Here is a 27224-nt window from a genome sequence, read left to right as displayed (position 1 = left end):
AATATAATAGAGTATTAATGATTGATAAATAAAATGACTAATAAAATGATTTATTTTTTTACAAATTTCACTATCAATGCTATAACACTATTAAAAAAAATAATACATTAATAATTAGGTTTAAAATATTTTAATAACCATAATTAAAAACTATGAATCACAAACAAAATATATAAAATTATAAATAGCAATAATTAAATCTAAAGTAAATATTATATCTATAGATATTGTATTTATTATTGTTATTTTTAAAAATATTATTTAATCTATAATTTACGGCTATTAATAATTTTGATTTATATAACTATTAGTAATACTTAGTAATTATTATAATATTAGTAAAATTTATTAAATTACCCGGGTGCACTGTTAGTATTTTATATCAAAATTATAAATATAATAAACTACAACTAGATGTCAATATCTTAAAATATTAGTCAAAAAACTAATAGTTAGTTAAAAATTTTAATTACTAATTAGTAATTTAAATATAATTCATAAAATTGTTTTATTATATGTTTGTATTAATCATTGATTGATTTTGCATATATTGTGTGCTTTTTTGAATACAATTATTATTATTATAAGATTTGAATTGAATTGAAAATCAATGTAAGTATTAGTAGTGTTGTTATTGGCATTGAATTTACATTTGATTTATAATTTTTTTAAAAACATATGATTTGATTGTTATATTTATTTCTGATTTTTTTTGACAATATATTAATATTCATTTGAATTGAATGAAAATCAAGACATATATGACAACAGCTAAGGACTCGTTTGATCGCTTCGGCGATGATTTGTGTCAACTATTGTTGACTTATCTGCCGATTGATAGCAGATTAAGACTACAATCGGTGTCCAAACAGTGGTTGGCATTGATATTCAATACGGAAACACATCTAGTATTTGATGACAAACTATTGAAATTGTTTGATAAGAAATCATTGATTAATAATAAGAAACAAACTTTGAATTTGTTTAAATCAATTGTCAAAAAGTGTCCAAACATTACAACAGTCATTATAAATGATTTTAATGGCGATTACTTTAAGTTATTAAATAATAAGAAATACTGTTCCCGATTGACACACATTAGTCTTAAGCACATCAGACATAACTTTCGCAACAGTTATGGCAAATCATTTGATTTATTTTGTCAACGATTTGGTAAACAATTGCAGACATTCAAGATTAATGGGTACCGTATCAAAGGTGCCGATCTATGGTTTCCTAAATGTATGAATAGTTTTAGAAATTTGAAGACATTGGACATCAATATACAGGGAATAAGTATGAGATATGATGTTATATTTGCTGACAATAAGTTGTATTCATTGCCGAAAACTATGAAATCATTTACACTAAGACTGGACAACAATTCTATCAAATTATTTACAAAATTTACGACCACTTATGGCCAACAAATCAAATCATTGAATCTATTTGGTGATGATCTGAATGATGAAAATACCTTCAATACACTGACATCAGGTTTGTCACAAATGGGACAATTGAAACAATTGGCCATTAGTTTGCCCTATTATTTAGTCGCCGATCAGATCATTGAACTGTTGACAACAATTGGCCGCCGGTGTCGACAACTGAAACAGTTTAGCTATACAACGATTGTGTCACGGATTGACTTAAACCAAATATTTGTGTTAATCGCTAAACATATGTCACCACAATTGAGACGATTATCAGTTGATTGTTATCACAAATATGACAAACAGTTACCACTTACCAGCGATTCGTTAAAACGATTGCATCGATTGACACATTTAACACTTCGTGTATACAATTGGCAGATAATCGGTAACTCTTTTTTCAGTAACATTTACCGCATTCTTCCGCGACTACAGTATATACACTGCGACTGTGTGTCCATTAATGCTGAGTCTATCATCGCTTTGGGACAGTTGGCACACCTGACGGATGTCTATCTGGTTTGCGATCAATACAAACTGATAACAAATGAATCATTTCTATCCAAACATTTACTAATTGGTAGTAATATTAAGCAATTGTTTATTAAGTATTGGTCGTCACATAATTATGTGATTAAACCAAAATACTTTTGTTATGGAAATAGTAATTATTTTTAATTACAATCAATCAGTAAATAATTGATAGCAATAATGATTACCATAATATGTGTCCAATAATTAATGATTAGATATAATTTGTTTATAATATTATTTTTTGATGTTTACCCGCGGATAATATTATTATTTAAATTTGTAATCTTTATTCTACTTATATATTAATGATTGATAAATTAAATGACTAATAAAATGATTTAATTTTTTACAAATTACACTATCAATGCTATTGATGCCATTGATTTATGATAAAATAATTAATGTTATATCAACAGGTATAATGTATAATACAATTTTATATATAAATTATAAATATAGTAATAATAATAATTATAATTATCATTAATACTATTCATTTATGACTTTATTCACTATCACTATCTGTATATTATAATCATAACTAACATCATTAACATCATTACCGGTACTATTAATTTGGTAATTATTATGAAAATATTTACCGCATTTAAACACCAATTGTCTACCTATTGAATCATTGTATTCAATAAATAAATGTTTAATTTTTGTACCAATTAGTAAATGGCGTCCTAACCAACTGTTATCTTGTTGTGCTTTCACAACACACGGCAATATAATACAGTGTATAATAAAAAGTATATTTTATTTAATTATTATTTATTTAATAAATTAAAATTATTAATAATCGCGCGACACATATAATATAATAATTGTTTGCGTCACACAAATTTGGTATAAATTATATGTAGTATTAATAGTATAGATCACAAAATTTGAAATTTAAAAATCAAAAGACTATTTGAAGAGATCAAAGAAACAAAAGTGAAGATCACTGAAGATAATGACAACAACAACAACACCAGTGATAACAGCAATGAATGACTCGTTTGATCGCTTCGGCGATGATTTGGCGGAACTATTGCTTCAATATCTGCCAATCGATGACAGACTAAGACTACAATCGGTGTCCAAACAGTTCAAGTCATTGATATTCAATACGGAAACGCATCTCCTATTTGATGAAAAATTATTGAAGAAGTTTTTTGGTATAAAAGCATTCATTAATAAGAAACAAACGATGAAAGTCTTTAAATTCATTGTCAAAAACTGTCCAAACATTACAACAGTCACTATAAGTGATCCATATTTTACTGCCGAATACTTTAAGTTATTAAATAATAAGAAATACTGTTCCCGATTGACACACATTAGTCTTAATCATTGGGATTATTTCTATTACCCCAGTTATGGCAAATCATTTGATTTATTTTGTCAACGATTTGGTCAACAATTGCAGACATTCAAGATTAACGCCAAACGACTCAATGGTGGCAATCAATTGTTTCCTAAATGTATGAATAGTTTTAGAAATTTGAAGACATTAGACATCAATATATGGAGAGAAAGTCTGGGATTGAATGTTATATTTGCTGAATATAACAATAAGTCGTATTCATTGCCAAAAACTATGCAATCATTGACACTAAAAGTGGATAACAGTTATATTGAGTTATTTACTAAATTTACGGATATTTATGGCCAACAAATCAAATCATTGAATCTATCAATTTATGGTAAACTTGAGGATGAAAACAACATCAAAACACTGACATCGAGTTTGTCACAAATGCAACAATTGAAACAACTGGCCATTAGTTTGCCCGAAGATTTTGGCACCGATCAGACCATACAACTGTTGACAAGAATTGGCCGCCGGTGTCGACCACTGATAGAGTTTAGATATAACTGTATATTTAAATTGCATCCGACTGTACTTATGATTGTAAACCAAATATTTGTGACAATCAATGAATATATGTCACCACAATTGAGACGATTATCACTGGGTTGTAGTCCCTTCTATGAACAACAGTATTCATTGACCAGCGGTTCGTTAAAACGATTGCATCGATTGACACATTTAACTATTCGTGTATACAATCTGCGGATAATCGGTGACTGTTTTTTCAGTAATATTCACCGCAATCTTCCGCAACTACAGTATATAAAATGCGACAGATTGTCCATTACTGAGATGTCGATCACTGCTTTGGGACAGTTGGCACACCTCATGGATGTCTGTCTCACGAATCATCCAAAAAAACTGAAAACAAGTGAATCATTTCTAACCAATCATTTACTAATTGGTAGTAAATATATGAAACACTTGTATATTACCTATTGGTCATCAAATAGTCCAAAACAGTTGATTTATGGCAAATATCTTAATGATGATAACCTTACCCGTAATGATAATATATACTGTAGTAGTAATGACAGCGATTGAGATTACCGTAAGCTATGATTTACATTTTTGTCGTTAATGTTAACAATAATATTATTTTTGTTTAAATACTATTATTTATAATATCAATGTCTAATCACAATCACTATTATTAATAGTATTCAATAATTAATTTGAAAACTAAATTTTCGTTGTATTATTGTATTATTATTATTAAAATTTTGATTTATATAATTATTATTAATTTTTTTTGTAAATTTTTTAATTACAATAAAATTTATTAAATTATCCAGGTGCACTATTAGTATTCTATATCAAACTTATTATGTTATAAAAATAACTACTACTAGTTGTCAATATCTAAAAATATCAGTAAAAACTAATAGTTTGTTTCAAATTTTAATTGTAATTTAAATATAGTTCATAAAACTGTTTAATTATATGTTTGTATTTATTATTTGATTGTTTTGCATATAATATTTGTTTTTTTGAATATAATAATAATTATTATTATAAGATTTGAATTGTACTGAAAATTAATGTAAGTATTAGTAGTGTTTTTATTGTCATTGAATTCACATATAATTTAATTAATATATTTCTAATATTGTTGTGTCCAATAATTAATGATTAGCTATAATTTGTTTATAATATTATTTTTTGATGATTACCCAGGGTAATATTATTATTTAAATTTTTGTAATCATTATTCTACATATTGAATTAATACAATACTAATTAATATAATAGAGTATTAATGATTGATAAATAAAATGACTAATAAAATTATTTATTTTTTACAAATTACACTATCAATGCTATAACACAATTAAAAAAAATTAATACATTAATTATTAGGTTTAAAATATTTTAATAACCATAATTAAAAACTATGAATCACAAACAAAATATATAACTATTAGTAATACTTAGTAATTATTAGTATTAGTAAATTTTTAAATTATAATAAAATTTATTAAATTACCAGGGTGCACTGCTAGTATTTTATATCAAAACTGTAAATATACTACTACTAGATGTCAATATCTTAAAATATAAGTCCAAACTAATTGTAATTTAAATATAGTTCATAAAATTGTTTTATTATATGTTTGTAATTATTCATTGAATGATTTGCATTTAAGGTTTGCTTTTTCAATATAATTATTATTATAACAATTGAATTGTATTATATTTTATATCAAAACTATAAATATAATAAACTATTATTTAATCAAAGATTTGAATTTAAAATCAATGTAAGTATTAGTAGTGTTGGTATTGTCATTGAATTATTGTAATTAAACATATGATTTGATTATTACAGTATATTTCTAATATTGTTTTTTAGACTATATATTAATATCAGGGTTAAGCAAGGTTTTGGATTTTAGGGGGGGGGGTAGACCGGGGTAAAATTTGCAAAATTCTCGAAAAATCTTGGGGGGGGGTATTGGGTGGGGTAAGATTTTTATTGCATTTTTAAACGGCAATTTTTTCAAAAATCCAAAATCAAGGGGGGGTCCAGAGAAAATTTCCTAATATTCCCTTAAATTCCCGAATATTCCCATGTAAATTAAGGAAAATTCCCATAAGTTCCCGTATAAGTTCCCAGGAAAATAGGTAAAATTTCCAAAAATATTAAAAAAATTAAAAATTAATAAAAAACTTAAATTTTAACAAAAAATAAATATTTTTTGAAAAAAAATTAAAAAATTAATAAAAACTAAAATTTTTACAAAAAAGTAAAATAATGTATTTTTGATTTAAAAATAGTTGATAAAAGCATTTATGATACACAATGAGTTATTTTTTGTATTTTAATAATTTTTAACTTTTAACAATTAATTTTTTAAATAATACTTAATGTTTATAGTTTATTATATATTTTTAAAATGTTTTTTATACAAATACTGACTGAATACTACTTATTTAACTCAATTTTCGTTAAAGTTTTAGTTATATTAAGTATAAAATTGAAAATATTTTTAAATTTAAATTTAAAAATTATTAATAAAAAACTTATAATATAAGTATTTATTGTTTTATTAACTTCCTAAACTATCTTAAACTTATATTTAAATTGTAATATGATTACTCTTTTCAACAAATGGGTAATTTTTAATTTTTTAGATTATTTTAATTAAAATAATGTTATTTTTGGATGAGTTTTAACGTTATTTTAACTATTTTTAATCAATAATTAGATTCTTATAAATATTAAAAACATAAAAACACTAAATAAAATAGTATCAACTAAAATTAAAATTTTTATAAATCTCAAAAAAATTTTCGGCGCCTTCGGCGCCGAAATTTTAGGGGGGGGGGGGGTCATTTCTCGTCGTTTTTAAGCGACAATTTTTCCAATTTGGTCAAAAAGTCTGGGGGGTAAAATCCCAATTTCTCGAGCTTAGGGGGGGGTATTTTGGCCTTACCCCCCTACCCCCCCCTTACTTAACCCTGATTAATATACATTTGAATTGAATGAAAATCACGACATATATGACAACAGCTATGAAGGACTCGTTTGATCGCTTCGGCGATGATTTGTGTCAACTATTGCTTCAATATCTGTCTCTAGAAGACAGACTAAGACAGCAATCGGTGTCCAAACAGTGGCAGTCATTGATATTCAATACACAAACATATCTTGTATTTGATGACATACTATTGAATAAATTGTTTGATAAGAACTCATTGATTAATAAGAAACAAACTTTGAAATTGTTTAAAACAATTGTCAAAAAGTGTCCAAACATTACAACAGTCACTATAAATGATTTTACTGCCGATTACTTTAAGTTATTAAATAATAACAAATACTGTTCCCGATTGACACACATTAGTCTTAATCAAAGCAGATATCACTATCAGAACAGTTATGGCAAATCATTTGATTTATTTTGTCAACGATTTGGTCAACAATTGCAGACATTCAAGATGTCTAACGGCAGACGAATCAAAGGTGACGATGAATTTTTTCCTAAATGTATCGATAGTTTTAAAAATTTGAAGACATTGGACATCACTATATGTGGAGGAAGTCTGGGATTGAATGTTATATTTGCTGACAATAAGTCGTATTCATTGCCAAAATCTATGCAATCATTGACACTAAGACTGGACAACAATTTTATCAAATTATTTACTAAATTTACGACCACTTATGGCCAACAAATCAGATCATTGAATCTATCAGTTTATGATAAACTTGAAGATGAAAACAACTTTAAGACACTGACAGCCGGTTTGTCACAAATGCAACAATTGAAACAATTGGACATTAGTTTACCCGTAGATTTTGGGAACGATCAGACCATTCAACTGTTGACAAAAATTGGCCGCCGGTGTCGACAACTGAAACAGTTTGGTTATTCATTGAGAGATTCAACTATCGATTCAAACTTAATATTTGTGGCAATCGCTGAACATATGTCACCACAATTGAGACGATTATCAGTGAATTGTTATTATGAAAATGACAAACAGTTTCCACTGACCAGCGGTTCGTTAAAACAATTGCATCGATTGACACATTTAACACTTTTTGTATACAAACAACGGATAATCGGCGACTGTTTTTTCAGTAATATTCACCGCAATCTTCCGCGACTACAGTATATTAAATGTAACACTTTGTCCATCACTGAGAAGTCGATCACTGCTTTGGGACAGTTGTCACACCTCATGGATGTCTATCTCAAGAATGATGCAAATAAACTGATGACAACTAAATTATTTCTAACCAAACATTTACTAATTAGTAGTAAATATTTGAAGCACTTGTATATTAACTATTGTTCATCAAATGGTGTGAGAAAACAGTTTATTTATGGCAAATATCTTAATCATTATAATCTTGATGTTAATTACCGGATGTCTATATACAATAATAATAGTAGTAGTAGTAGTTATGACAGTGATTGGTGATTACCGTAGGCTATGATTTATATGATTTTGTCGCTAATGTTAACAATACTATTATTTTGTTTAAAAATATTTTAGTACTGTAATATCAATGCTTAATCAATAATTATTTGAAAACTAAATTTTCTTTAATATTTATTTTTATTACTATTAAAATTATTATTTTACTTACCCCGGTAATAATAATAATAATTTTCTATTACTTAAAAAAATTATTTAATCTATAATTTACAGCTATTAATAATTTTGATTTATATAAGTAGATATCTTAAAATATCAGCCAAAACTAATAGTTTGTTTCAAATTTTAATTGTAATTTAAATATACTTATTTTATATAATTAAATATAATTAAAATTTTTGTAATCTTTATTCTACATATATATTATATACAGTATATACAGTATTAATGATTGATAAATAAAATGATTAATAAAATTATTTATTTTTTTACAAATTACACTATCAATGGTATAACACATCTAAAAAAAACAAATTATTTAATCTATAATTTACAGCTATTAATAATTTTGATTTATATAACTAGTTTATATCAAAATTATTATATTATAAATATAATAAGTACTACTAAATGTCAGATATCTTAAAATATCAGTCAAAACTAATAGTTTGTTTCAAATTTTAATTGTAATTTAAATATAATTATTTTAAATAATTAAATATAATTTAAATTTTTGTAATCTTTATTCTACATATATATTATATATTTATATTTATAAAACTATTAGTAATTATTAGTAATAGTCTATTACTATTTTTTGTACTATTAAATTACCCGGATGCACTGTTTTATATCAAAATTATAAATATAATAAACTATTACTACTAATGTCAATACAGTATATTAAAATATCTGTTCAAACTAATAGTTAGTTTCAAATTTTAATTATAATTTAAATATAATTCATTAAATTGTTTTATTATATATTTGTAATTAATCATTGATTGATTTTGTATATATTGTTTGCTTTTTTTGAATACAATTATTATTATTGTAAAATTTGAATTGAATTGAAAATCAATGTAAGTATTAGTAGTGTTGTTATTGTCATTGAATTCACATTTGATTTTATACTTTTAAAAAACATATGATTTCTAAAACATTTGATAATTGTTTAGACAATATATTGAATAGAATTGAATGAAAATCACGACATATATGACAACAGCTAAGGACTCGTTTGATCGCTTCGGCGATGATTTGTGTCAACTATTGCTTCAATATTTTCAAATGGATGACAGATTAAGACTACAATCGGTGTCCAAACAGTGGTTGGCATTGATATTCACAACACAAACGGATCTCGTATTTGATGACAAACTATTGAAATTGTTTGGTATGAATTCATTCTTTAATAAGAAACAGACTTTGAAATTGTTTAAATCAATTGTCAAAAAGTGTCCAAACATTACAACAGTCACTATAAATGATTTTACTGCCGATTACTTTAAGTTATTAACTAATAATAAGTACTGTTCCCGATTGACACACATTAGTCTTAACCACAACTATTATCACTATCACAACAGTTATGGCAAATCATTTGTTTTATTTTGTCAGCGATTTGGTCAACAATTGCAGACATTCAAGATTAACGGCAAAAGCATCAAAGGTGGCGATGAATTGTTTCATAAATGTATTGATAGTTTTAGAAATTTGAAGACATTGGACATCACTACACGGGATAGAAGTATGGGATTGGATGTTATATTTGCTGACAATAAGTCGTATATATTACCGAAAACTATGCAATCATTAACACTTGGATTGGACAACAACTTTATCAAATTGTTTACTAAATTTACAGATATTTATGGCCAACAAATCAAATCATTGAATCTATTAGTTTATGATAAACTTAAAGATGAACACAACTTTAAGACACTGACAGCTGGTTTGTCACAAATGCAACAATTGAAACAACTGGCCATTAGTTTGCCCGTAGATTTTGGCACCGATCAAACTATTCAACTGTTGACAACAATTGGCCGCCGGTGTAGACAAGTGATAGAGTTTAGCTATACATCGAAAGTGTCGGGGATTGACTTAAACAAAATATTTGTGTCAATCGCTGAACATATGTCACCACAATTGAGACGATTATCAGTGGATTGTTATCACAAATATGACGAACAGTTTCCACTGACCAGCGATTCGTTAAAACGATTGCATCGATTGACACATTTAACACTTCATGTATACAATTGGCTGATAATCGGTGACTGTTTTTTGAGTAATCTTCACCGCAATCTTCCGCGACTACAGTATATTAAATGTGACTATTTGTCCATCACTCAGAAGTCCATCACTGCTTTGGGACAGTTGGCTCATCTGATGGATGTCTATCTCTTGTGCGATATAAACAAACTGAAAACAAGTGAATCATTTCTAACCAATCATTTAGTTATTAGTAGTAAATATATGAAGAACTTGTTTATTACCTATTGGTCATCAAATGAGTCAAAACGGTTTATTTATGGCAAATATCTTAATGATTATAATCTTAATGTTAATTACCGGAAGCGTATATTCAGTAGTGATAGTAGTAGTGATAAAAGTTATTGAGTGGTAGAAGTAGTAGTAGTAGTAGTAGTAGTAGTAGTAGTAGTAGTAGTAGTAGTAGTAGTAGTAGTAGTAGTGGTAGTAGTAGTAGTAGTAGTAGTAGTAGTAGTAGTGGTAGTAGTAGTTATAACAATGATTGAGATAACCGTAAGCTATGATTTAGATTTTTGTCGCTAATGTTAATAATAATATTATCTCTGTTTAAATATTATTACTGTAATATCAATGTTTAATCACAATTACTATTATTAATAAATTAATTAAAGATATTTACCCGGTTTATGTACGGTAATAATAATAATAATAATAATTTTCTATAACTTATTAACTATAATTGTTTAATCTATACTTTACAGCTATTAAAAAAAATTATTTATATAAATATTATTTTTTTGTCATTTTTTTGTAATTATAATAAAATATATTAAATTACCCGGGTGCACTGTTAGTATTTTATATCAAAATTATTATGTTATAAATATAATAAACTACTACTAGATGTCAATATCTTAAAATATAAGTCCAAACTAATAGTTAGTTTCAAATTATTATTAAAACAATTGAATTGAAAATCAGTTTAAGTATTAGTAGTGTTGTTATTGGCATTGAATTCACATTTGATTTATATTTTTTAAAAACATTTTTTTAATTAATTTATTTATTTCTGATATATTAAATGGCAAATCATTTGATTTATTTTGTCAACGATTTTGTCAACAATTGCAAATTTGAAGACATTGGACATCACTATAGGGGACGGAATTGTGAGATTGGATGTTATATTTGCTGACAATAAGTCGTATTCATTACCTATAACTAAGCAATCATTGGTAGTAAAAGTGGACAACAATTCTATCAAATTATTTACTAAATTTACGGATATTTATGGCCAACAAATCAAATCATTGAATCTATTGGCTGCTGATCTGAAAGATCAAAACAACTTCAATACACTGACATCCGGTTTGTCACAAATGCAACAATTGAAACAACTGGCCATTAGTTTGCCCTATTGTTTTCGCACCGATCAGATCATTCAACTGTTGACAACAATTGGCGGCCGGTGTCGACAATTGAAACACTTTAGCTATATATAGCATGTATACATCAAATGGGTCACGGATTGACTTAAACAAAATATTTGTGTTAATCGCTAAACATATGTCACCACAATTGAGACGATTATTAGTGTATTTTTATTACGAAAATGACAAACAGTTTCCACTGACCAGCGGTTCGTTAAAACGATTGCATCGATTGACACATTTAACACTTAATTATATGGTATACAATGAGCGGATAATCGGTGACTCTTTTTCCATAATATTGACCGCAATCTTCCGCGACTACAGTATATACACTGCAACAGTGTGTTCATCACTGATGAATCTATCATCGCTTTGGGACAGTTGGCACACCTGACGGATGTCTATCTGGTTTGCGATTCAAACAAACAATTGACAACAAGTGATCCATTTCTATCCAAACATTTACTAATTGGTAGTAATATTAAGCAATTGATTATTAAGTATTGGGCGTCAAATTGTCCAAAAAGCTTTAGTTATGGAAATAGCAATTATTTTTAATTACAATCAATCAGTAATAATGATTACCGCAATTGTGTCCAATAATTAACGATTAGCTATAATTTGTTTATAATATTATTTTTTGATGATTACCCAGGGTAATATTATTATTTAAATTTTTGTAATCATTATTGTATTGTACATACAGTATATATATATATAATTATTAATAAAATTATTTTTTTTTACAAATTACACTATCAATGCTATAACACAATTAAAAATAATAATAATTAGGTTAAAAATATTTTAATAACCATAATTAAAAACTATGAAAACATATAAATAATTACAATCAATCAGTAAATAATTGATAGCTAATAATGATTACCGTAATATGTGTCCAATAATTAATGATTAGATATAATTTGTTTATAATATTATTTTTTGATGTTTACTCGCGGATAATATAATATTAATTTGTAATCTTTATTCTAATTATATATTAATGATTGATAAATAAAATGATTAATAAAATTGTTTGTCTATCACTGATTAGTCGATTACTGCTTTGTGACAGTTGGCACACCTCATGGATGTCTCTGTCTCTGATCTACTTAGGCGTCGTTCACATATTACGTTCGCACTTTTTAAGAAATCTAGACCCCCTCCCTCCCCTATGTACGCAATTGTTCGCATGTAGTCATTTAAAAAAAATTACGTTCGCAAGTCCCTAACCGCTACCCCCCCCCCACACAAGAAATAAAATATTATCTAAATGCGAACGTTCTTAAAGACTATACCCCTCCCCTCCCCCTCGTTCGCAAAAGTTCGCTTTGGCCAACCCCCCCCCCTCACCTCAAGTGCGAACGTAATATGTGAACCACGCCTTAACGATTTACTACTAACTATTTAACTTTAAAACTAACATCTACTAACTTAATTTGTTTATAATATTAAATTTGTAATCTTTATTCTACTTATATATTAATGATTGATAAATAAAAATTTTAAATAAAAATTACACAATAAATGGTATATCAATTATATTTAAGTACAACTACAGTATAATACAACTATGTTTGACATATGTTTGTGAATTTTGGCAAATAAGTGGTTAAAATTTTATATAATTAATTAATTAATAAAATAATTAAAAACTAATGAAATACACCATAAATTACAGTTTAAATAAATAAATAAATTAATAACACATATTTAAATGACAAACAAATATCAAGTATAATAACTATTATAATAGCTATAATCTATAATTTAAGTGTTATAATTTTAATTAAATTGATTTATGATAAAATAATTAATGTTATATCAACAGGTATAATGTATAATACAATTTTATATATTATAAATATAGTAATAATAATAATAATTATTATAATTATCATTAATACTATTCATTTATGACTTTATTCACTATCACTATCTGTATGGCTATGAATATACTTATAAGCGATAAGATTATAATCATAACTAACATCATTAACATCATTACCGGTACTATTAATTTGGTAATTATTATGAAAATATTTACCGCATTTAAACACCAATTGTCTACCTATTGAATCATTGTATTCAATAAATAAATGTTGAATTTTTGTACCAATTAGTAAATGGCGTTTAATATAGGATTTACTTAATGTTACAGTGTATCGGTCGCACAGTAGATAGACATCCGTCAAATGTGTCAATTGTCCAATAGATGCTATAGACTGTCGAGTAATTGAAGCCCTGTCACAGTATAGATATTGTAGTCGCGGAAGATTGCGATGAATGTCCTGAAAAAACTGGTTACCGATTATCTGCCACTTATCTAATCTTAATGTCAAATGCGTTAATCCGTGCAATCGGTTTAACAAACGGCTGGTCAGTGATAACTCATTACAATCATAATCGGGCGAACAATCAACTGTTAATTGTCTTAATTGTTTGGACATATGTTTGTTAATTTTGGCAAATATGCGCTTAATTGTCAATATATTTGAAAATTTTGGTGAATAGTCTATGGATTTAAGTTGACGACAGTTGCGGCCAATTGTCGAAAATAAATTGACAGTAAATTGTGGCCCAAAATCCATCGGCAATTCAAACTTAAGTTGTCTTAATCGCGGCATTTGTCTAAATCCGGTTAACAATGGCTTCAAATTAACAGACCATTCGTCGTCTTCGTCCTCATCGACAACAATAGACTCGTCCAACTGTATGGTCAATGATATCAATTGATGGCCAAAATTATTGGCAAAATTACGGAATAACGGCATCGATAGTTCGTCCAGTTTTATGTTCAATGATTGCAACGATTTCGGTAACAAATAATACATATTATTATCAATAAATATATCATTCAATTGGACAGTACTTTCACTGTTGTTATCATTAGTTATATCCAATGTCTTCAGGTTAGGCAAACCGTCGATGACTTTGTAAAACAATTGTTTATTAAATTCATGATTATTGCCGTCAAACTTGAATGTCTGCAACTGTCGGCCGAAACGCCAGAATAATTGGTCAAACATACGGCCGATGACCAGTAGGTCGTAGTAATCAAATTTAATTGACAAGTGTTTCAATCGGTTAGAGTTTTTAGTCAATAAATTGATAAAACGGTTCATCATATGGACAGCACCGGCAAGTGTTGAACTAATAATAAAAAAATTAAAAATAATTAAATAATAAATAAAATCAGTTTTTGTCTATAAAATTATAATTTGTGTCACAATTATTAGTATTTTGTTTGTTTTTTTTTGTTTTTAAAAAAAAGTTCAAACATTTACCCGACATTTATGGTAACTGCGGTAATGTTCGGACACTTTCGGACAATCAGTTTAAACAATCTAATTGTCGGATAATAATCACGCATTGAATTCAAAGACATTGTTTCTAATAGTTTGCCATCAAATACAAGATCTGTTTGTGTGATAAATATCAATGTCAGCCACTGTTTGGACACCGATTGTAGTCTCAATCTGTCATCAATTGGCAGATATTGAAGCAATAGTTGACACAAATCATCGCCGAAGCGATCAAACGAGTCCTTCTTCTTCGCTGTTGTTGTGGTCATTGTCTTCTTCAGTGATCTTCAATTAGTTTATAAAATGTCTTCAAAAATATTCATTAATTTAAAGTATAATATAAATATAAAACTAATTATTATTATTATTATTGAAAAACAAATTAAAATATTGTAAACTACTGTACACTCTGTATATCATATAAACTAAAAAAAATTCAATTTAATTATTAAATATTTATTATTATTATCACTATTACTGTACTAAACGAAACATTAAGTAGTATTACATAACTGTATATAAATATTATTGTTATTAATATTATATTTTTTTTTGTTGACGCAATCATTGCAAACAATAATAATAAAATAATTTATGTTCAATTATATTTAAAACCAAAACAATTAGGGCCGCCCACTAATACAGTGTATATGCGCGCACAGTTTATAGTGTTTAATGCTTATGGGGGCGGAGTTTTTACTAAGCATAGAGTCTATATAATTACATAGTTATTTATACACAATATTTTATTTGTATGTATAATCTATAATCTATTTGTGTGTGTAATCTATGATAAATCTATATGTTTGTAGTGCTATTATACTATTTTGTTTTGGTTTTGAATATAATCGATATATGTACATATGTATTACACTATTGACTGTACATTAGTAACGTTTAGAAAATAGGAATTATTATTATAGAAATTTAGATAAGTTCCCCCCTCTATGTTATAGTTTACACATAAATTTATAATTATAAATTCCTTTATAATTGTAACTTTTAAAAAAATTATTTTTAAAAAATAAATCTAATATTTTATGTAAATATTTTAATAAATAAAAAATAATTTTCACCCCCTAACCAATATTAATAGTTCCAATAAAATAGGAGATAAAATAATATTTTTATTAAATAAAAATTAAAAGGGAATATATTTTTGGGGAACTTCTCTATAAATATATAAAGTTTTCATAATTTGTAAACATTATTACTGCACATGTGTTGTGTAAATGTAATGCAATGTTTGTATTGTTATTATTATTGTATTATTAAAAACTAATGTCAATCACTATATATTGTTAATAGTTTTTTGTGTTAATTAAATGGTTTTAATTAATTGATTTGTAAAAATCAAATGTAAGTATTAGTTAATAGTTTTATATTAATATATTTTTGTTAACTAATGATTTACAGCTGTATTTGACTTTTAAATGTCTTATAAAGAAATCAAAAGACTATTTTGAAGAGACTGTGAAAATCAATTGAAAAACAATGACAACAACAACAACAACACCAGCGATGATACCGTCGAAGAACTCGTTTGATCGCTTCGGCGATGATTTGGCGGAAATATTGCTTCAATATCTGCCAACTGATGACAAACTAAGACTTGAATCGGTGTCCAAACAGTGGCAGTCATTGATATTCAATGGACAAACTGATCTGGTATTTGATGGCAAACTATTCATGAATTTGAATTTAAACAACTCATTGATTGATGAAAAACAGACAATTAGTTTGTTGTTTGAATTATTGGCCAAAAAGTGTCCAAACATTACATCAGTTAATATAAGTTCAATCCGTTATTTAATCAATTATTTTGATTTATTACTGAAATACTGCCACCAATTGAAACACTTATTCATTAGTCATGTATGTCTTAATTCACACGATTGGATCAGTTATAGTCAATCGTTTGATTGTTTTTGTCGCCTATTTGGCCAACAATTACAGACATTTAAGTTTAACGTAAAATGTATTGAAACTAATGAACACTTATTTTATAAAAGTATCAATAGTTTGACAAACTTGAAGACTGTGGACATCATTATAAACTGGAAAACACGTTTAGATATCATATTAGCTAATTATGGCCAACAAATCAAACAATTGAATCTATCACTTGATGATGAACTTGAAGATGACAGCAACAACTTCAAGACACTAAGAGACTGTTTGTCACAAATGCAACAATTGAAACAACTGGCCATTAGTTTGCCCGTAGATTTTGGCACCGATCAGACCGTTCAACTGTTGACAACAATTGGCCGCCGATGTCGACAACTGTTAGAGTTTAGCTATTCATCAAACGAAACATCGATTGACTTAATTATCCAAATATTTGTGACAATCACTGAACATATCTCACCAAAATTGAGACGATTATCACTGAATTGTTGGCCTATATCTGGCGAAGAGTCCAATTATGACGAAGAGTTAGTAGTGATAACCAGCGGATCTTTGAAACGATTTTATCGATTAACACATTTGACACTTCGTGTAGGCTATTGGGGTATAATTGGAGACCAGTTTTTCCGTGATATTCACTGCAATCTACCGCGACTACAGTATATCAGATGCTTTGAATCGTCCATTACTGATGAGTCGATCCAAGCTATGGTACAGTTGGTACACCTCATGGATATCTATCTACTGTGCGATCCAAACAAACTGATGACAACTGAAATCATATCAATAATATCCAATCAATTACTAATCGATAGTAATATTAAGCACTTGTTTATCGAGTATTGGTTATCAAAACAGATGCAAAAAGATTTTGTTTGCGGCAAATATGATATCTAAAATTTTTTTTCATAAAATATTTAAAAAAAATAAAATAATTAATTAATGTTTAAAATAACTTATTATTATTATTATTATTATTATTTTGATCTTAATATATGATAATAGATAATACATAGAAAAACTTTATATAACACATTATTTTTAAAAATTTTATAATTAGAGTAATTAGAATTAATATATATTTTTTAATAACAATAATTTAATATAAAACAACTGTTGAAAACAATTTGAATAACTTATAATAATAAACTTATTTAAATAAAAATAATTATTAAACTAGTGTTGTGTTTACTGTATTTTAAAAATTGTTTATACTTGACTTACCGTATATTTAAAATATAAAATAATTTTTTTCGCCAACTATTAATAGAAAATACAAATAGAAAATTATATATATATTTTCCCCATTAATTTCCGGGTAAATTAAAAGGAATATAATATATATATATTATTTTTTTTTGAGGGGAACTTCTCTATAATTATTATTATTATAAGTTTTTATGTTGTATTAATCAAATTTACATAAATTTTATTATTTCATTATTATTAATATTAATAATACATTATTAATGTATTTGTAGTGTAAATGTAATACAATATTTGTATTGATTTTTATTATTATTATTATTATTATAGTATTATTAACTAAACTACTAGTCAGTCACTAATAGTTAGTTTAACTTTTAATTAATAGTAAATATAATTTTCTAATTAAATTAATTGATTTGGTTTGTAATACTATAATACAATTGTTGAATATATTGTTTACAATATATTGTTTGTTGAATATAATAATAATAATTATTATTATTATAACAATTGATTTGTGAAAATCAATTGAAAAACAATGACAACACCAGCGATGATACCGTCGAAGGACTCGTTTGATCGCTTCGGCGATGATTTGGCGGAACTATTGCTTCAATATCTGCCAACTGATGACAAACTAAGACTTGAATTGGTGTCCAAACAGTGGCAGTCATTGATATTCAATGGACAAACTGATCTGATATTTGATGAGAAACTATTGATAAGTTTTTTTAACAACTCATTGTTTGGTGAGAAACAGACAATTAATTTGTTTGAATTGTTGGCCAAAAAGTGTCCAAACATTACAACAGTTAATATAAGTTCAATCCTTTATTTTATCAATTATTTTGATTTATTAATCAAATATTGTCCGCAATTGAAACACCTATTCATTAGTCACGTATGTCTTAATTCACACGATTGGATCAGTTATAGTCAATCGTTTGATTGTTTTTGTCGCCAATTTGGTCAACAATTACAGACATTTAAGTTTAGCGTCAGATGTATGGTAACTAACGAACTAATGTATTCAAAAAGTATCAATAGTTTGACAAACTTGAAGACTGTGGACATCCGTATAACAAGGAAAACACGTTTGGATACCGTATTAGTTAATTATGGCCAACAAATCAAACAATTGAATCTATCAGTCGATGAATATGAAAATGAAAACAAATTCAAGATAATGACAAACTGTTTGTTACAAATGCCGCAATTGAAACAACTGGCCATTGGTTTACCCAATAATTTTGTCATCGATTGCACTGATCAGACCGTTCAGCTGTTGACTACAATTGGCCGCCGGTGTCGACAACTGATAGAGTTTAGCTATACATCAAACGAAACATCGATTGACTTAATTATCCAAATATTTGTGACAATTACTAAACATATGTCACCGAAATTGAGACGATTATCACTGAATTGTTGGTCCAGATCTTTCGATGAGTTGACTTATGGCGAAGTGTCAGAAGTGACCAGCGATTCGTTGAAACGATTTCGTCGATTAACACATTTGAAACTTCGCGTTGGTTATTGGCGTATAATTGGTGACCAGTTTTTCCGCGACATTCACCGCAATCTACCGCGTCTACAGTATATCAGGTGCTTTGAATCGTCCATTACTGATGAGTCGATCAAAGCTATGGGACAGTTGGCACACCTCAGGTTTGTCTATCTACTGTGCGATCCAAACAAACTGATGACAAATGAAATATTATCAATAATATCCAATCAGTTACTAATTAATAATAATATTAAGCACTTATTTATTAAGTATTTGACATTAAATGGTCGCAAAAAACAGTTTACTTATGGAAAATATCTTAAGGAAAATAATTCAAACAGTTTATTAAGTTATAGTAGTGATGACAGTGATTGACATATGATTTAGATTTAAGTCGATAATGTTATAACAATAATAATAATTATATTGATTTTAATTCTGTTATATCAATGGTTAATAACAATTTGTATAAATATATACTACGGTAATAGTTTTAATTTTTATTTTACTTATATATTATTTACAAAAATTATATTATTTTTTAATTAATTGTTATTAATTTAATTTAAACTATAACTTAGAGCTACTTTAATAGTTTATGTAATTATTTACTTATAAAAAAATTATTGATTATTACTGTATTAATAATATTAATAATACATATTTTTAAAACTATTATTGTTATTGTTTATTGTTAACATTATAATTAAAGTTGTTAAAAATGTTTGTTTTTAAATACAGTAATTTTATTAAAATTAATAGACTATTTGTTGTATACATTGTTTAATAATTTAGATTTTATTTGTTTAAAAATGTTTGCAATTAAATTTTTTGAAATTTTTTTTAAAAAATCATAAAAAATATATTAAATTTATACGATTTATAATATTTTAATAAATAACTAATTAGAGGTTCACTTGACATTAGTTTACATTTAAAAAAAATCTATTGTAAATAAATATTTGGTTTACTTTTTAAAAAAAAATATTACAATTAAATTATATGTTATTATATTTAATAATACTGTATTGTATCTAATATATTGATGAGATTTTTCTACATTTAAATTAAAAAAATAAATTACACCAAAAATCCTTAAGAATTATTGTTTTTTTAAAAAAATTGTTGTATTAATTCATATATTTTAATGAAATTACTTTTATTACATTAAAAACACTTTTATAAAAAAAAGTTATCAAGGCTACATTTTATTGAAAACTTTTTGTTTTTTAAACTATAAAAAAATCAACAAAATATGATACAAAATATTTAATAAACAATATATTCAAAATGTTTATATTTGTTTTAACACATCCTGTTTTTAAAAAAAAAAAAAATCATTTATTAATGAATTTATTAAATACAGTATTTTTGTTTAAATGTTTTGCTAAAATTGATATTTTTGTGAATTTTATAATACTTTGGTATCTTAAAACTATTAAAAAAAAGATTATTTTTCATTTAAAGAATAATAAATAAATTTTGTTTATTAATATTTATACAAAAAAAAATAAAAATAAAATAATATCATAGTATGTATACTTAACAAAACCCATTTATTTTAATTAATTTTCAAAATAAACTTAATTATCACAATATTTTTTATTATTTTAATATTAATACTTCAAAGAGAATATGAAATATTTAAGTTTTATTTTAAAATTATTGATTAACACATCCTTTTAACACTTGATAAACAGATTTTCAGATTTTTTGTATAAACAATAATAAGTTAGTATTAATTATATTAATTCATTAATTATGTTTAGCACTGTATATAATGTATAAATTAATTATTTTAATCTTTAAAAATAAAAAATCTGATATTAAATATTCTCTAAACAATACAAAAATGTTTATATGTTTAACACATCCTTTCATTTATCATTTGTTAATCAATATTTAAATATTTATTGTAATGTTTTCTAAATATTTGAATTAATATTATTATTATATATATTTTTTCTAAACTAAATTATATAAACTTGAATATATGATTAAAACATTTTATTTAACACTTTTTTTAAAATCAATTTTTATTGATGTTTGTGTAATATTTGTTGAATAATTAAAATTCAGATATAGTTATAATAAGTATAATAATAATAGTTATTATATTAATACATAATTATAAAATTTGTATACATTTTATAAGTAAATTAATACGTAAAGTAGTATTTTTTTAATAAAATATAGTCTTTTTTTATTAATTAATTACAATGAATTCAACTGTTTTAATAACAACATGTAAGTATTATTTAGTATCAATTAATTAATTATATAATATATAATTTTAACTAAACTTTTTTTTATAATAATTTTGTACTAAATATATTATTAGCTACACAGAAATCTATTATACCTAATGACCATAACATCACTACTGAATTATTTCAAATTATTGCAATTGTCGTAACAATGCTAATGATAATCACTATAATCATTGCAACAATCAAAAAGTTGCGAAAAAACACAGACAACACAACTGACATACAATTGGATAGCATTGACATCAGTGGTCCAACTGATGGACCAACTGATGGACAAAGTGTTGGTCAAACCATTGACTTCAAGACATTACACAACAGGTTTCGTCCGAACAGTTATATTGAAGAACAGATTCAATACACACAACAACTAAAACAAGAAACTGATGAATACATTGAAAGATTTGAAGCCAAAGATCCGATTTATTACAAACAAGTGTTGAGAAGAAAACATAAATAATTATTTTTTTAAATAATAATCAATTAATATTACTTTTAATTTAGATATTTTTATTTACATATTTTAGATTTTGATTTAGATAATTATTTTAAAATTTAAATACTTTTAATACTTAAATTTTTAATAATAATAAAATAAAAAAAACTTTTATCTGTATGTATACATTATACTGTATTATCATCTAATGTATGCAAATACTAACATTTTGAACTTATATTTATATAAAAAATTTTAATATATAGAACAATATATTATTTTTAATACTTAAAAATTTACTTTTTATAAATAAAGTTTTTTAATTGACTAATTGATAACTATTTATTATTATTATTATTATTATTATTATTATTATTATTATTATTATTATTATTATTATTATATAAATATTAGTTAAAAATAATGTTCATTGCAAACAATTAGCAAATGAAAAGAAAATTACCTAAAAAACTAAATTTCTATTATTAATAGATTGTTACAAATTATTATATTATATTACATATACAAACATACAAACAAACATATCCTAACTATTATTATTTTTTATTAATTATTATTATTAACAGTATCGACGATCCAATCAATAAATTTTGAAACTCTTGTGAATTGCATTGTATGATGTGATTTATATGGCAAACAATTTTCACCACTATTTTCAATCGTAATGAGTTTGTTTAGTCCAATAAGTACGGCCCGACCCCCGACATACTGGATCACTGGTCCGCCAGAATCACCCTATTATTAGTATATATAGATATATCATATATATTTATTGTATATGCTGTATACTAGTATACTTACTTTGCAAACTGCTGTTCCTGTATTTATCGGATATCTGTGCGCTATAATAGTATTCGCCGATAGATCTGTATAATTATTATCGACTTTATCCAACTTAATCCAACCCATTAGCAATGGACCCAAATTATACTCCTCTTGATCTGTCTGACCAAAACCGGCAGTCAGTGCCAACTCTTCATCGGTATTGACAATGTCTTTGTCCGGCAAACAAATGCTGTTCACAAACGGCTGTCGATTGATTGTTTGAGAGGCAATGATTGGTATCGGTATCTGTGACTTGAGTTTCAGTAATGCGATATCATATGTTAGGTCTGTTTTTGAATCCGATCCGAAATATAGCGGATGATAGTAATACTGTTGGACACCATATGTATGGCTATCATCTCTATGATCCTGAACTATACGCACACTAAACGTGCGATCAGTTCTTTAAAAAAAATTAAAAGACAAACAAACAAAACAGTAATTTATTATTTTGTATTAATTAAAATATTTTTATTAAAGTTTTTTATATATATTATTTAATGGTATTCTTATAACACTTTTTTCTAATTGGTTTATTTATAATAATTATATTAATTTAATTAATTAATGACATTACTTGAGACAATGGGCTACTGTTATAATCCAATTGCTGTTTAGTATAACACCCGGACAGTGATAGCTACAGTATATATACAGTAAATATTTAATTGTATTTATATATTAAATTAAAGTAAATATTTATATATAATATATATTCAAATTTTTATATTAATTTATTATATTACAGTATTTAGAAATAGCTTAGCTTAATGTTTAAAAGTGACTATAATAAAAAATTTTAACAAACATTTTGCACAAAATTTTGTTTACTCGAGTTTGTTATAATATTATTTTTAGAAATATATAATAATATATATAATTTTTATATATTTTAGTAAATCAATTGCCTTTTGATTTTTATAAACCAAAAATATTTTTCACACAAAACTAATGCAATCCACGGCCACTCTCCGGGTTTGACTACCCGTCCATTTTGTATATCACTACTAGTGGTCTCATTGTATGACCACTTGAAACACTGGCCGGTAGTCAACAGTGATTGTCTGCCGATACCACACGTGTCGAGCGTTACGTTCGGGTAGTGTTTGATAGTTGAGTGCAAACTATTCACTACTACTACTAATGTAGTGATTAATAGTAAATTAATCATATTTTTTATATCCATAATAATAGTAATTATATCACAAAAAATATTTATTTATTAAAAAATGTTTTTTTTTAAATTAATAAACTTTAATATTATTGTATTTTATTGTAGAATAAATATAATTTTTAATTGAAGATAATTTAATATTATATATCATTTTGATTGTAATTTGAAATTTATATTGAACATGTAATGTATACTTTTAATTGAATCTTATTTAATATAACATTTAATATAACATTTTTATTGTAATTTTAAAATTATAAATAATAATATTTATAATAATATGATAAAATAATTTTAATTACTGAAATTAATAAATTATAACACTATTATTTTCAATTGATTATTATTATCATTATTAATACATTAAGAAATACTTAAATGCTATGAAATTTATCATTTTATATAATTTATATGATTATAATTAATTTGGTCGACATTTGCAGACATTGGACATCACTATATGTGGAGGAAGTCTGGGATTGAATGTTATATTTACTGACAATAAGTTGTATTCATTGCCGAAAACTATCCAATCATTGACACTAAGACTGGACAACAATTTTATCAAATTATTTACTAAATTTACGACCACTTATGGCCAACAAATCAAATTCATTGAATCTATTAGTTTATGATAAACTTAAAGATGAAAACAACTTCACTGACACTGACATCCGGTTTGTCACAAATGCAACAATTGAAACAACTGTCCATTAGTTTACCAAATTATTTTGGCACCGATCAGACCATTCAACTGTTGATAACAATTGGCCGCCGGTGTCGACAACTGATTGAGTTTATTTATACATCGAAAGTGTCACGGCTTGCGGTTAAAGGCTTTTTACATTAATAAAGAAAAATTAGTTTTTTTTACTGTACTTACCGTTTGATGATTTGTACAAATTATGACTTATGAAATCAAAGGGTTAGAAACTCTTGTGGATAACAATTAATTATTTTCATACTTATTTTTATTAAAATTAATAATTAATTATTTTAATTCTTAAATTCTTATTTTTTATTAAAATAAAATAAAAATAGTGACGGCGGATTTTTTAATTTTATTTTTTTATTAAAAAATTTATAATTAATATTAACTTTTAATAAATTATTTTTTTGAATAAATAAATTATTATTATTATTATAATTATAATTATTTTTAATTATTAATACGTCTACTATACGTAGATAAAGTATCTACCAAAATAATGGCGGCGGCGAATAGATGAATTAATAAATAAATAAAAACCTAATAGATTAGGTAAGGTTAGGTTAGGTTAAAAAAATTTACTCTAATTTCCTTTTTTAGATAAGTTGATAAAATAAATTTAAATGAAATGTAAAATGAAAAACGCTTTTGTTTTAATGAAAATTTTATTTATAACCCTGATAAATTAATAATACAATTTTCGATGTGTGTGTTTGTATTAAGATCTATTTAACGATCCGATACGGTAACGGAAATAATGATTAGTTTATTGATTGTATTTTTTTGTAATGACTGAGTGTTGGGAAATTTTTAAAAAAAAAAATAATTATAAAATAATTTTTTAACTATTATTTATAATTTTCATAATAATAATAGAAATAATATAAACTAAATATTATTTTAGCTTTTTTTTATATAATTTTATAATAAGTAAAAATTATTTATTATTTTACAGCAAAATAACTGTAAGATGTCATCCATCATCAATGTTATACCAGTTATATATATATCGAAGATTTAGTCGATGATAATTAAATGGACAGTCAATTGGTAACGAAAATATTGATTAGTTTATTATTGATGGTATGTTTGTATGACTGAGTGTTGGGAAAAAATTTTGTTGAGTGATTGAGTGAGTGTCCGACAAAGTGATACTATTGGTACACAAATTCTGTGCGGACAGTTTGTCGGCAGTACTGAATATTGACGGCCATCAGTTTCAGTTAGAAACCTAACATAATGTCATATTTTTAGTAGAATTTGAATTTTTTAATGTTTATTTATTATCGGTTTAGGGTTAGGTCGACAACACAACAAAAAATCAAAGAAACAAATTGGTATTTTATTGTATAATATCTATTTTATTAATATCAATATTTTCGTTAACACAGAGTTCCTGGTTGACAAAAAAAAAATGCGGTAAAGGAGGCGTCGACAGAATAATTGGTGGAGTAAAAACTCATCTGATAATACCTAATCATAAATGGCGTAAATTATAAATTTTAATAAGTTTAATAATTTATAAATTGGTATTAACTGCTGTACACTGTCTTAGGCATACTAGAAATTATTATTTAGTTATTTATTAATAATTGAACTTAAATATTTAAAACATAACTTTAAAATGTTTAAAATATATATTAAAATAATTTAAAAATATTTGTAGAAAATACATAATTGAACTTTTTTTTATATTTTTTATGATTATAACTTTTATTAAAATATTATTTTAGTTTTTATGGAAGAATTGCGCAAATAATATGGCGAATAAAATATTTATGTTGACCGACAACCGCTATCTGCCATCGATCATAAGTTTCAGTTAGAAACCTAACATAATGTCATATTTTAAATCTCTATTTAAAATGTGTAAAAATGTTTATTATTACCGCTTTTGGGTTAGTTCGACAACATAATCACAGTTATCAACCAAAATCAACAAAACAAATTGGTATTTAATTGTAAAATAAAAATAATAATTATAATT

The 27224-nt window shown here is 25.4% G+C and overlaps 5 protein-coding genes across 5 annotated transcripts; 3 read left to right on the top strand and 2 right to left on the bottom strand.

Annotated features, from left to right (window-relative positions):
• Positions 1-558: 558 nt before the first annotated feature.
• LOC128954380 (uncharacterized) lies at positions 559-2111 on the top strand. Its single transcript, XM_054299956.1, has 2 exons — positions 559-612; positions 756-2111. The coding sequence occupies exon 2, from the start codon at positions 762-764 to the stop codon at positions 2109-2111; it is 1350 nt and encodes a 449-aa protein (XP_054155931.1). The 5' UTR covers positions 559-612; positions 756-761.
• A 7171-nt stretch (positions 2112-9282) lies between these two features.
• LOC128954400 (uncharacterized) lies at positions 9283-11046 on the top strand. The gene is made up of 2 exons (XM_054299976.1): positions 9283-9302; positions 9399-11046. Exon 2 carries the CDS (start codon positions 9421-9423, stop codon positions 10843-10845), a length of 1425 nt encoding a protein of 474 aa, XP_054155951.1. The 5' UTR covers positions 9283-9302; positions 9399-9420; the 3' UTR covers positions 10846-11046.
• A 2749-nt stretch (positions 11047-13795) lies between these two features.
• Positions 13796-15481, bottom strand: LOC128954379 (uncharacterized). The gene is made up of 2 exons (XM_054299955.1): positions 15161-15481; positions 13796-15026 (listed from the first exon to the last, which is right to left on the bottom strand). Exons 1-2 carry the CDS (start codon positions 15445-15447, stop codon positions 13796-13798), a joined length of 1518 nt encoding a protein of 505 aa, XP_054155930.1. The 5' UTR covers positions 15448-15481.
• A 1149-nt stretch (positions 15482-16630) lies between these two features.
• On the top strand, positions 16631-17986 carry LOC128954378 (uncharacterized). The gene is made up of 2 exons (XM_054299954.1): positions 16631-16846; positions 17191-17986. Exons 1-2 carry the CDS (start codon positions 16830-16832, stop codon positions 17984-17986), a joined length of 813 nt encoding a protein of 270 aa, XP_054155929.1. The 5' UTR covers positions 16631-16829.
• Positions 17987-23075: 5089 nt separating this feature from the next.
• Positions 23076-24347, bottom strand: LOC128954377 (vitamin K-dependent protein C-like). Its single transcript, XM_054299953.1, has 3 exons — positions 24340-24347; positions 23331-23757; positions 23076-23264 (listed from the first exon to the last, which is right to left on the bottom strand). Exons 1-3 carry the CDS (start codon positions 24345-24347, stop codon positions 23076-23078), a joined length of 624 nt encoding a protein of 207 aa, XP_054155928.1.
• Between the last annotated feature and the right edge of the window lie 2877 nt (positions 24348-27224).

Source organism: Oppia nitens, unplaced genomic scaffold (assembly GCF_028296485.1).
Source record: "Oppia nitens isolate AA-2021 unplaced genomic scaffold, nextdenovo-longstitch-racon4-pilon3 scaffold27_pilon_pilon_pilon, whole genome shotgun sequence".
NCBI lineage: Eukaryota > Metazoa > Arthropoda > Arachnida > Sarcoptiformes > Oppiidae > Oppia > Oppia nitens.
The sequence above is the reverse complement of the archived record's forward strand: the minus strand, read 5'-3'. Positions and strand labels throughout refer to the sequence as shown.

Coding starts and splice junctions, on each gene's coding strand:
- LOC128954379 (XM_054299955.1), bottom strand. CDS start 15,447: ATGACCACAACAACAGCGAAGAAGAAGGACTCGTTTGATCGCTTCGGC. Junction 15,027..15,160: donor GCAGTTACCATAAATGTCGG/GTAAATGTTTGA, acceptor TTTTATTATTAG/TTCAACACTTGCCGGTGCTG.
- LOC128954380 (XM_054299956.1), top strand. CDS start 762: ATGACAACAGCTAAGGACTCGTTTGATCGCTTCGGCGATGATTTGTGT.
- LOC128954400 (XM_054299976.1), top strand. CDS start 9,421: ATGAAAATCACGACATATATGACAACAGCTAAGGACTCGTTTGATCGC.
- LOC128954377 (XM_054299953.1), bottom strand. Junction 23,265..23,330: donor CAGGAACAGCAGTTTGCAAA/GTAAGTATACTA, acceptor TACTAATAATAG/GGTGATTCTGGCGGACCAGT.